Raw genomic sequence first — 13,318 nt, forward strand, 5'->3', positions numbered from 1 at the left:
ACAGACTGGAATCTAATCGAGGGGTTCAGATGGTTTATATATAGAATAATGGATCCCTGGGAGTGATTACAGGCTGGAATCTAATCGAGGGGTTCAGATGGTTTATATATAGAATAATGGATACCTGGGAGTGATTACAGACTGGAATCTAATCGAGGGGTTCAGATAGTTTATATATAGAATAATGGATACCTGGGAGTGATTACAGAATGGAATCTAATCGAGGGGTTCAGATGGTTTATATATAGAATAATGGATACCTGGGAGTGATTACAGACTGGAATCTAATCGAGGGGTTCAGATGGTTTATATTTAGAATAATAGATACCTGGGAGTGATTACAGACTGGAATCTAATCGAGGGGTTCAGATGGTTTATATATAGAATAATGGATACCTGGGAGTGATTACAGACTGGAATCTAATCGAGGGGTTCAGATGGTTTATATATAGAATAATGGATACCTGGGAGTGATTACAGACTGGAATCTAATCGAGGGGTTCAGATGGTTTATATATAGAATAATGGATACCTGGGAGTGATTACAGACTGGAATCTAATCGAGGGGTTCAGATAGTTTATATATAGAATAATGGATACCTGGGAGTGATTACAGACTGGAATCTAATCGAGGGGTTCAGATGGTTTATATATAGAATAATGGATACCTGGGAGTGATTACAGACTGGAATCTAATCGAGGGGTTCAGATGGTTTATATATAGAATAATGGATACCTGGGAGTGATTACAGACTGGAATCTAATCGAGGGGTTGAGATGGTTTATATATAGAATAATGGATACCCGGGAGTGATTACAGACTGGAATCTAATCGAGGGGTTGAGATGGTTTATATATAGAATAATGGATACCTGGGAGTGATTACAGACTGGAATCTAATCGAGAGGTTCAGATAGTTTATATATAGAATAATGGATACCAGGGAGTGATTACAGACTGGAATCTAATCGAGGGGTTCAGATGGTTTACATATAGAATAATGGATACCTGGGAGTGATTACAGACTGGAATCTAATCGAGGGGTTCAGATGGTTTATATATAGAATAATGGATACCCGGGAGTGATTACAGACTGGAATCTAATCGAGGGGTTCAGATGGTTTATATATAGAATAATGGATACCTGGGAGTGATTACAGACTGGAATCTAATCGAGGGGTTCAGATGGTTTATATATAGAATAATGGATACCTGGGAGTGATTACAGACTGGAATCTAATCGAGGGGTTCTGATGGTTTATATATAGAATAATGGATACCTGGGAGTGATTACAGACTGGAATCTAATCGAGGGGTTCAGATGGTTTATATATAGAATAATGGATACCTGGGAGTGATTACAGACTGGAATCTAATCGAGGGGTTCAGATGGTTTATATATAGAATAATGGATACCTGGGAGTGATTACAGACTGGAATCTAATCGAGGGGTTGAGATGGTTTATATATAGAATAATGGATACCCGGGAGTGATTACAGACTGGAATCTAATCGAGGGGTTCAGATGGTTAATATATAGAATAATGGATACCTGGGAGTGATTACAGACTGGAATCTAATCGAGGGGTTCAGATGGTTTATATATAGAATAATGGATACCTGGGAGTAATTACAGGCTGGAATCTAATCGAGGGGTTCAGGTGGTTAATATATAGAATAATGGATACCCGGGAGTGATTACAGACTGGAATCTAATCGAGGGGTTCAGATGGTTTATATATAGAATAATAGATACCTGGGAGTGATTACAGACTGGAATCTAATCGAGGGGTTCAGGTGGTTAATATATAGAATAATGGATACCTGGGAGTGATTACAGACTGGAATCTAATCGAGGGGTTCAGATGGTTTATATATAGAATAATGGATACCTGGGAGTGATTACAGACTGGAATCTAATCGAGGGGTTCAGATGGTTTATATATAGAATAATGGATACCTGGGAGTGATTACAGACTGGAATCTAATCGAGGGGTTCAGGTGGTTTATATATAGAATAATGGATACCCGGGAGTGATTACAGACTGGAATCTAATCGAGGGGTTCAGATGGTTTATATATAGAATAATGGATACCTGGGAGTGATTACAGACTGGAATCTAATCGAGGAGTTCAGATGGTTTATATATAGAATAATGGATACCTGGGAGTGATTACAGACTGGAATCTAATCGAGGGGTTCAGGTGGTTTATATATAGAATAATGGATACCTGGGAGTGATTACAGACTGGAATCTAATCGAGGGGTTCAGGTGGTTTATATATAGAATAATGGATACCCGGGAGTGATTACAGACTGGAATCTAATCGAGGGGTTCAGATGGTTTATATATAGAATAATGGATACCTGGGAGTGATTACAGACTGGAATCTAATCGAGGGGTTCAGCTGGTTTATATATAGAATAATGGATACCTGGGAGTGATTACAGACTGGAATCTAATCGAGGGGTTCAGCTGGTTTATATATAGAATAATGGATACCTGGGAGTGATTACAGACTGGAATCTAATCGAGGGGTTCAGATGGTTTATATATAGAATAATGGATACCTGGGAGTGATTACAGACTGGAATCTAATCGAGGGGTTCAGCTGGTTTATATATAAAATAATGGATACCTGGGAGTGATTACAGGCTGGAATCTAATCGAGGTGTTCAGATAGTTTATATATAGAATAATGGATACCTGGGAGTGATTACAGGCTGGAATCTAATCGAGGGGTTCAGCTGGTTTATATATAGAATAATGGATACCTGGGAGTGATTACAGGCTGGAATCTAATCGAGGGGTTCAGGTGGTTAATATATAGAATAATGGATACCCGGGAGTGATTACAGACTGGAATCTAATCGAGGGGTTCAGATGGTTTATATATAGAATAATGGATACCTGGGAGTGATTACAGACTGGAATCTAATCGAGGGGTTCAGATGGTTAATATATAGAATAATGGATACCCGGGAGTGATTACAGACTGGAATCTAATCGAGGGGTTCAGATGGTTTATATATAGAATAATGGATACCTGGGAGTGATTACAGGCTGGAATCTAATCGAGGGGTTCAGGTGGTTAATATATAGAATAATGGATACCCGGGAGTGATTACAGACTGGAATCTAATCGAGGGGTTCAGATGGTTAATATATAGAATAATGGATACCCGGGAGTGATTACAGACTGGAATCTAATCGAGGGGTTCAGGTGGTTAATATATAGAATAATGGATACCCGGGAGTGATTACAGGCTGGAATCTAATCGAGGGGTTCAGGTGGTTAATATATAGAATAATGGATACCCGGGAGTGATTACAGGCTGGAATCTAATCGAGGGGTTCAGGTGGTTAATATATAGAATAATGGATACCCGGGAGTGATTACAGACTGGAATCTAATCGAGGAGTTCAGATGGTTTTTATATAGAATAATGGATACCTGGGAGTGATTACAGACTGGAATCTAATCGAGGGGTTCAGATGGTTTATATATAGAATAATGGATACCTGGGAGTGATTACAGACTGGAATCAAATCGAGGGGTTCAGATGGTTTATATATAGAATAATGGATACCCGGGAGTGATTACAGACTGGAATCTAATCGAGAGGTTCAGATGGTTTTTATATAGAATAATGGATACCTGGGAGTGATTACAGACTGGAATCTAATCGAGGGGTTCAGATGGTTTATATATAGAATAATGGATACCTGGGAGTGATTACAGACTGGAATCTAATCGAGGGGTTCAGATGGTTTATATATAGAATAATGGATACCTGGGAGTGATTACAGGCTGGAATCTAATCGAGGGGTTCAGATGGTTTTTATATAGAATAATGGATACCTGGGAGTGATTACAGACTGGAATCAAATCGAGGGGTTCAGATGGTTTATATATAGAATAATGGATACCTGGGAGTGATTACAGACTGGAATCTAACTGAGTTTAGAAGTTTCGACTGTGTTGTCAGTTATTTATAAACTATGCTGTGAATGTCTTGACGTAGCTTTATTCAATTTTCTCTTGGGGGAGGTGGGATGGGCATTGCTGTGGCCAGTGTGCGCTGGGCTGTCAATACTAGATGATGTCAATACTGCTGAACTAATGTCTGCAATATAATTATTGCAAATTGATTGAGTCACAGTCAGCAGTTCATTTCCAGGAAATCGCACCTCAGTGGACACTATATAATCAATAACCGTGTTCTAAATTATAGAACGATTCAGCACAGAAGGAGACCATTCGGCCCATCGTGCCAGTGCTGTCCAATTGGCCCCACTCCCCTAAGTAAAATCAAACGTTATCTGCTGTTGCTCCCGTCTTTTCAGAGCGAGAGAACTTTTGCAAACGGACATGGTCTGCGCGCCCCCTTTAAAACAGTAAAAGTTGTTTGATCAAACAGCTCGGATGTTTAAATAGAGGGGCGGAGATCACATGGCCCAGAGGTTGCCAGCGCCTCAGGGGTACCGCCTCTACACCGCCCGACCAATGGCCGAGGGAGCTTACTCGACATGCACTCGAGTCATTCGAGACAGCTCATTTCATCAGACGGAAAAGGGAAAGAGTGAAAGGCGCAGAGACAGAGAGAGGCCAAGAAAGCAGAGACGGTATATACAAGCAGAAGAACATTAATTGATAAAACATCAAAGGCAAGGAAAGGCTGAGTTTATTCCCTGTTGCATTTTGATGCTGCCTCGTGTGTTCTTGACTTTCCCTCAGATCAGACCAAATATTTAACTTTGAGTAAAGGAGATCTGCTTTAAGCTTTATTTTGAAATGATATTCCGAGTTTACTTGATCTAAGCGATTTATCTCTCCAGGATGGTTCCTCTCTCTGGACTTCAGTCTCTCTGAACCCCCTCCTCGTTGCTCATCCCCCCTCGACAGTCGGGATCATTGTTCTCCACTGGACCCTCTCCAAAGTTTGTATAAGGGTTTTTTTTTACAGCTTGGAATCTAGAAATGAACACAGCAGGGATAAAATAACAAGTCAGACAAGAAAGACCAGGCAGTGGGAGCTAGAGGTGAGATGTGGAAAGAGAGAGGGAGACAGGTAGAGAGAGAGGAAAGGGGAAAATCATGAGGCAGGGAGGAAAGACAGAGACAGCAAAACAAGTGGAGACACAGATACACCGGGAGAAACAGAATGCAACAGAGAGAGAGGAGGGAGTGGAGCGATGCAAGTGTAGAAATCAGTGCCAGTAATATTAAAGACTCAATACATTTCCAATGATATTCTTTTGTCAGAGGCATTAACCCATTTAAAATGAACAGCTTAAAGCCTCTGATACAACAGTGGACATGGGGAATGTCCAAAATACACATTAAACATTCATCTGCTGATATCAGCCACGGTAATTCTTGGCAATGGAGGGACAGATACAGAGAGAAAGAAAGAACACAGATGGCAAGTGAAACAGAGATAGGAGAGACAGATTATATATATATATATATATATATATATAGAGAGAGATGAACAGGCAAACAGACTCATACAGATACAGAGAGGAGAAATACAGACAGCGAGAAACAGAGATAGGAGAGACAGAGGTATATTTAGAGAGGCAGGTGGACAGACCGATACAGATACAGAAAGAAAGAGCCTAGGCTGCAAGAGAAACCGATGATAGAGTCACATTGTATATATAGAGAGAGAGACGGAGAAACTGTACAGATACAGAGAGGGCAGACAAAGAGGAGCGACAGCAAGAAATTGTTCTGCTCTCCATATTAAAAGGATAGAGAGGCACTGGAAAAGGTGCAAAAAAGGATTTACTAGAATGATACCAGAACCGAGAGGAAAGATTGAACAGACTGAGGCTCTATTCTCTAGAAAAGAGAAGGTTGAGGGGGTGACCTGATAGAGGTCACAAGATTATGAAGGGTTTGATAGAGTAGATGTCGAGATGTTTCCACTTGCGGGCGAGGCCAGAACTGGGGCCATAAATCTAAGATAGTCACTAATAAATCCAGTAGGGAATTCAGGAGAAACTTCTTTACCCAGAGAGTGGTGAGAATGTGGAACTCGCTGCCACAGGGAGTAGTGGAGGCGAATAGCGGAGATGAATTTAAGGGGAAGCTAGATAAACACATGAGGGAGAAAGGAATAGAAGGGTGTGTTGATGGGGTTGGATGAATTGGGGTGGGAGGAGGTTCGTGGGGAGCATGAACACCGGCATAGACCGGTTGGGCCGAATGGCCTGTTTCTGTGCTGTGCATACCAGGGAATTCCAATTCAAACACACATTGAGATTCATGGGGCCGGCCGGATTGTTCAACCTATCAGACGATACCCAGCGCCAGACATTTTCAGGGAGCAGCTGGCATTCTATGTACAGGCCACAATAAGATACTGAACCTGCAATGGCTATTGCCCATGGAGTTACTCCCTCTGCTTCTGATCTCTTCTACAACACCATGACATCAGTAGAGTGTGCATCACCTTCACCGCAGTAAGTCCCTCTCACCTTTATTCCTTCACCCCATCCACATACACACACAAACATCTTTATTCAACATTTCATAAAACCATGGACACCTCCACACAGAAGGAATCCATTCCGCCCTTTCCTGCCCCTCCCTCCATGCCAGTGCTACGCTCCAATCCCATTTCCCTCCCTTGCCCCGGTGCCCTTTAATATTTATTCTTCAAGTCTTAGTCTAATTCCTTCAATTGACTTGTCTTCAATAGCCCATTTGTGGTAATGTACTTCATACCCTGACAACCCTTTGCATAAAAATGTACTGAAACGTAGACATGCATAGAAGTTGCAAAGCAGAAACAGGCCATTCGGCCCACCCAATCCATGTCAGGCTTTCCCCTCCACTCCAGCCAATAGTCCAGATCACATTGACCCGCCCTGTTCCCATTTCCCTTTCATCCCCTTTTCCTTCATTGCCACCCCCTGTACCCAATGTAACCTTGAATGTTCTAACCTTCCTCTTTTACTCCTGATACTAATTCTCCCCTTGTTAACCTGCGGAGATATCTTTCACTCTTTACTCTCAAACCCTTTCTTCGGTAATTAAAGAATCAATATTATTATTGTTCGAGAACAAAACAGCAAATTGAACAAAATCAAAACTAGCTGTGAAAAGACTGTACCTTGGACCCGCAGTCGCCGCCTAGCTCACATGCCTATACATGAGCGTTGCCCTTTTAAGAATAGGCACTCAATCCAACTTTCGCTTTTAAAATCTCGTTCTTATTTCCACACGCTGGGTTTAGTTTCAGGAGTTGCCGAGAAGGCAAGGCAAGGTTGATAGACTGCAGAGGCTCCCTCTGTGAGACGCTGGGTCTTACCAATAATCCAATAGGTGGGGAACATTGGAAATGCTGGACGAGAAAAGGACAGCGGTCCACCCAATTCACTTTCTACCATCCTGGCAGTCGCATGATACAACGATCATGGAGTTGTCGATTTATCATGGCAATCAATCTCTATCAATTACCTGCCCAGAGCCAGAATCCGAGCTGGGGGAAATCCCCAGTGTCCTTAGGAGAGCTTTGGGAACCTGAGGTCCGCGGTCACCTGTTGCTCCCGAGCATGCTGCACCTCCAATTACTCCTGTCCTGCATCCCAAAACCTTACTTACCGAAAGAAATCGATCTCATTCGGATTTGGAATGTATCGACACAACCTGTAATAAACAATTGAAGCCCAAGTAGATCAATTTCCCCAGACCAATGTCCAGAACTGTCACCGCACAGATGATTCTAAAATTCGGATTTTTCTGGGGGGTTAAGGGAATAACTCCCCAACTTTTTTTTCTCAATAACGAGCAGACGACAAGCGATCAAACGATTGGCAACGCCCATCAGTGCAGAGAGTTACTCTATTGGCGGAGCAGTGAGTGTTCAATTGGACCAGAGAGAGAGTGAGAGAGGGAACCAGCGCAGTTAAACTCAGCGAGACTGGCAGTCGGATTACCAACACAAGGCGTTCGAGAGCCCACTTCCAACCCAGTACTTTTTCCCCCCTCCTCCCCATAATTCTATAAATACATATACAGATTTTTTTTTTGTTGGAATTGCTTCTCCTTCGGTGCTGGATTTGTTTTTCTTGCTCCAACTACAGCAGAGGATCTTGGATTTGAATTTTCATGACATATATTTATCAAGAATTTTTTTTTCTTTTTTTTTGAAAACAAGTTGTGGGCTTCAACCAGCCAGCCAGCCAACCAACCGTCCCCCTCGCTCCCCTGCAAGAGCAGAGGACAAGCAGCTGTCTGAACAGGAGCGGATCGCTCGTGTGTGTTTGTGTGTATGTGTCTGTCTGTGAGAGAGAAAGTCTGTGCAATCAACTTCGTCTTTGCAGTTGGCCAGCCGAAGACGTGTGTGTAGAGAAAGAGAGAAACACACACACACACTCAGAGGAGAGTGAAAAAAATTAAGAGGGTCGATGGTGTTTTCCCCACACAGGAGGGATGTTACATTGAGAACAGAGGATTGAACGCGGGAGAACAGAAGTGGAAGAGAGAGAGAGACCGGGAGGGGGAAAAAACCCGAAACTGTTACACACAGGAGATCGGCGTACTTGCTCGAAACCCCTTGGCAGTAAAACATTACAAGAGATCGTGATATTGCAACAAGAACGATTCTATTTGTTTTTACAACCCTCCAAAAACAGACACGGGCCGTGGAGTACGATGACGACAGTCTGCTTATAGCGCGCAGACTCTTTTCAATATTGCTTTTTAATTTTTTTTCAAAAGTCTAACGCAATCAAGAAAGTTCCTCTCGTCGTATTTCTGGTGGGATACAATATAACCGAGCGACCATGAACTCGCTCCTCAGTTTATTCAACTGCTTTCTGGCCGCTCTGCTGTACTTTCACAGTGCTAAGGTAAGTCCCACTCTCCGGATATATAGAGAGATTTATTTATTACCCTAATGATTAATAATTGAATATATTATATATTTGTTATTGTTAAATTATTGTACAGCAGCACGTGTGAGTTGCAGAGCCGGTTTGACACCGGCTGGAGGGGAGGGCAAGTAATGATGAAATTGATAATATTGTTCAATTTCACTTTCTCTCTTCACTCTCCCTCTCTCCCCCTGTTTCTCTCCCTCTCTGTCTCTCTTTCCCCTTCTCCCTCTCACCCTTTCTCTGTCTCTCCCTCTCCCTCTCTCTCACCCTGTCTCCGTCTCTCTCCTTCTCTACCTCTCTCTCTCTCTCACACCCTCTCTCTCTCTCCTTCTCTACCTCTCGCTCTCTCTCACCCTCTCTCCTTCTCTACCTCTCTCACCCTCTCTCTCTCCTTCTCTACCTCTCTCACCCTCTCTCTGTCTCTCCCTATGTCTCTCTCACCCTCTGTCTCTCTCCTTCTCTCCCTCTCACTGTCTCTCTCCTTCTCTACCTCTCTCTCCCTCTCCCTCTCTCCCCCGCTGTCTCTCTTATCCTCTCTCCGTCTCTCCTTTTCCCCTCTCACCCTCTCTCTGTCTCCTTCTCCAGCTCTCTCTCCCTCTGTCTCTCTCACCCTCTCTCATCCTCTCTCCTTCTCTCCCTCTGTCTCTCTCCTTCCCTACCTCTCTTTCCCTCTGTCTCTCTCCTTCCCTACCTCTCTCTCCCTCTCCCTGATTCTCTCTGCCTCTCTCTCTCTCTCCCTCTCTTTCTCCTGCTCTCTCCCCACACACACACCAACCAGAGTTTGACCAGATTTAACCCTGGTTGCTGCGGTTTGACTCGCAGACCGAATTGCGGCTGAACGGACCCGGTCTCCGGAGAGAGGGAGGGAGGGAAACTTATTTGTCTATTCATGTACTCTCCTCCCCCCCTCACCCCCCGCCACATCTTGTAAGACAATGATGTGACTACCTACTTAAAAGGGAAATATTCGCGCGTTTGGATACGTTTAAAAAAAAACAATAAATTCAGGACGGCAAACTCCACAGCTGCCTAGTGTGTCCCGCGCAGTGACAAGTCCCTTTCATAAAGTTTGATATTTTTTACAAAAAATCTCAGGGGGCTGTTGCCAGCTCTGATCCTCCCTCTCCCCCTCTCCCTCTCCCCCTCCTTCTCCCTCTCCCCCTCCTTCTCCCTCTCCCCCTCCTTCTCCCCCTCCTTCTCCCTCCCCCTCCTTCTCCCTCTCCCCCTCCTTCTCCCTCTCCCCCTCCTTCTCCCTCTCCCCCTCCTTCTCCCTCTCCCCCTCCTTCTCCCTCTCCCCCTCTCTGCCTGACCCTGAAAACGGGTTGAGATCACGAATTGGACCACGGGTTTCGGAGACTTTCCACCTTTGCCCAGAGCCGCTTGCAGCTTCCAGGCTTGTGAAGGAGATGGGCGGGCGGGCGGGGGGGGGCGGGATTCTCAGACAGGCTCTGTAAAGCAGTGATTGGAGTCATTTCTATGAAAGCCGTGAGACGGGAGGCGGTGACTATTAATTATTATTGTTTCTGGGAGGGGGGAAAGAGATGCTGATTTACATTCAAATCCTTCAGTAATCTGCACATTTCCATAGAGAGCCGCCGGCTGAGCATCACAGCTCCGCGCCTGACCGGACTGTTAATGCCCATCATTACTAGTTAAAGGGCACGGAATAGACACACAGGGAGACAGACCCCGAGACAGACATCGAAACACGCAAACTGGCTAATACACTCACTCATACACTGCCACACTTATACACACTCACACACACACTGCCACACTTATACACACTCACACACACACTGCCACACTTATACACACTCACACACACACTGCCACACTTATACACACTCACACACACACTGCCACACTTATACACACACACACACTGCCACACTTATACACACTCACTCACACACTGCCACACTTATACACACTCACACACACACTGCCACACTTATACACACTCACTCACACACTGCCACACTTATACACACTCACACACACACTGCCACACTTATACACACTCACACACACACTGCCACACTTATACACACTCACTCACACACTGCCACACTTATACACACTCACTCACACACTGCCACACTTATACACACTCACACACACACTTACACACACACTCACACTCTCACTCACACACACACACACACTCTCACACTCACACACACTGCCACACTTATACACACTCACACAAACACTCTCACTCAAACACACTCTCACTCACACACACAGTCACACTTACACACACACTCACACACACTGTCACACACTCTCATACACACTCTCACACTCTCACTCTCACACACACTGCCACACTTATACACACTCAACCACACCCTCACACACACACTGTCACACACTCACACACACTCTCTCATGCACACACACTCGCACACACTGCCACACTTATACACGCTCTCACACACACTCAAACACACACTCACACACACTGTCACACACACACTCACGCACTCACACACACACACTTATACACTCTCACACACACTCAAACACACCTTCACACTCACACACTGTCACACACACTCTCATACTTATACACACACTCTCACACACACTGCCACACTCACACACACTCTCACTCACTCACACACACACTGCCACACTCACACACACTCTCACATACTTTCACACACACACTCACATACACACTGTCATATTTATACACATGCTCATACACACTCTCACACATTGTCACTTATATAAAGGCACACACACTTATAACCACATTCACACACACTTATACACACACTCTCTCACACTCACTTATATACACAGTCACACACACACTTATACACACACTTACATATATATATGCACAGACACACTTATACACACACTTACATATATATATGCACAGACACACTTATACACACACACACACAATAAACGGACACAGAAATAAATACAAATAAAGAGACACTCATGAGACCAGACAGACGTCTGCCGAGACAGACAACCTTTCAAAAGTGTGACTGATGCTGTTTTTGCACTTGTCTCTCATTCTGTCTACCCCCTCCCTCCCGCTGCCTCATTCCGTCTATCCCCTTCTATTTTGTCCCTACATTTCTCCATCCCCCTGTCTCTTTCCCTTTCCACCTATTTCTCTCTCTCCGATTCTCTGTTGAATTCCCCTTTTCCCTTTCTGTTTCTCCACCCGTTTCAATCTCTATTTGTCCCTTTACTTCTCCCTCGCCACCCATCCATCTATCTCTTCCCCCGGACTCTCCATTTCTCCCTCTCCCTCCACCTCCACCTGTTTCTCCCTCTTTCTATCTATCTATTCGCCCACCGACTTGTTTTCGACACGTCCAATGTTTGAACGACCAGTGAAAGCGGCAACCTCTCTGCCTGAAACTTTCACCCCTCTCCAGCTTGCGACACACGTTGAGCCCAAGTGCAGCAGGTGCCGCTCTTCGGCGATGGTTAATGTTACACTGAAGACATTCTTGACAATTATTGCCTGTTCCTTGACTAAATATTTTCTCCCGCTCTCTCTCTCTCTCTTCAATGATTATTATTCCTGCGAGTAAATCAATATTTTTGTATAAAGTCCGTGATGTCGAAATGTGAAATCAGGAGGTCGCATTTCAAAATAAATAACTGAATCCCCCTTTGACCTGGGTTCATGATCTAGTCACTCCTCCCGCCCTTGTGCTGCCGCCAATTTTTGTTTAGAAGTGAACTTTTTTTTAAGTAAACTGAGGTTCGCTGAAATGTTTGGTTGTCACGCCCGGCCAACTTAAAAATATATCTTGTAAAAAAAAGCAGGAACAAGATATTGTCAGAGAGGTCTGAATATTAATTCTCGGCCATGTGAATCCTGGAATTGTATCTATCATTTCTTTTGAAAAAAATGAATAAGATAAAATACTTGAGCAATGTGCAGGGCTCTGGGGAAAGAGCTGGGGAGTGGGGCCAATTGGAGAGCTCTTTCAGAGAGCTAGCACAGGCAGGGTGGGCCGAATGGCCTGCTGCTGTGCTGTGTCATTCTATAAGTCATTTTTGTTAAGGGGTTAAAAATACAAATAGTGTAAAATAATCCACATTTCTGGAAATCAAGCCATTGGCAAACCTGTTGCAGACTGGAACCTTTATGTTTGTCCAGTATGTTTGCAATGCGTCCTTTTTTTTGTCTGTGTGTTCTTTTGCTGCCACCTCGTTTAATAAATGACAGCCTGGGGTGAATGCCAATGCCTTTTTTTAACTATTTATCATCTCTCTTCCCTCCTCTGTTTTATTTTTTGCTCTGTAGACGGCGCACATCCCCAGCGAGGGACCTCGAAGGAACGAAGGTAACGAACTGTTGCATGTAACGAACGATTGCGGTAATTTCAGACCAAACGTTATCTATTTCCCTCCCCACCCTCGACCCTCCTGTTGAAATG

General features: G+C 44.1%; 1 protein-coding gene and 1 long non-coding RNA gene across 8 annotated transcripts in view; one reads left to right on the forward strand and one right to left on the reverse strand.

Moving 5' to 3' along the window:
* The window catches only part of vegfab (vascular endothelial growth factor Ab), a 62,405-nt gene that overhangs the window by 9,353 nt on the left and 39,734 nt on the right, over positions 1 to 13,318 (forward strand). The window contains exons 1-3 of one of the 7 annotated variants that reach the window (XM_085997958.1): positions 4,574 to 4,943; positions 8,174 to 8,867; positions 13,186 to 13,258. In XM_085997958.1, coding sequence (XP_085854084.1) covers positions 8,802 to 8,867; positions 13,186 to 13,258 — 139 coding nt within the window. In that variant the 5' untranslated portion in view covers positions 4,574 to 4,943; positions 8,174 to 8,801. Of the gene's footprint in view, positions 1 to 4,573; positions 4,944 to 7,888; positions 8,868 to 13,185; positions 13,259 to 13,318 lie in introns of those variants that run through there. The other 6 variants (XM_085997959.1, XM_085997964.1, XM_085997963.1 and 3 more) reach the window with 6 other exon arrangements.
* On the reverse strand, positions 4,774 to 7,740 carry LOC147113102 (uncharacterized). The gene is made up of 2 exons (XR_015079624.1): positions 7,127 to 7,740; positions 4,774 to 4,977 (listed from the first exon to the last, which is right to left on the reverse strand). It is a non-coding gene; the product is annotated as an uncharacterized LOC147113102 (long non-coding RNA).

Source organism: Somniosus microcephalus, chromosome 9 (genome assembly GCF_052327205.1).
Source record: "Somniosus microcephalus isolate GS21.2 chromosome 9, FLI_Smic_1.0, whole genome shotgun sequence".
NCBI lineage: Eukaryota > Metazoa > Chordata > Chondrichthyes > Squaliformes > Somniosidae > Somniosus > Somniosus microcephalus.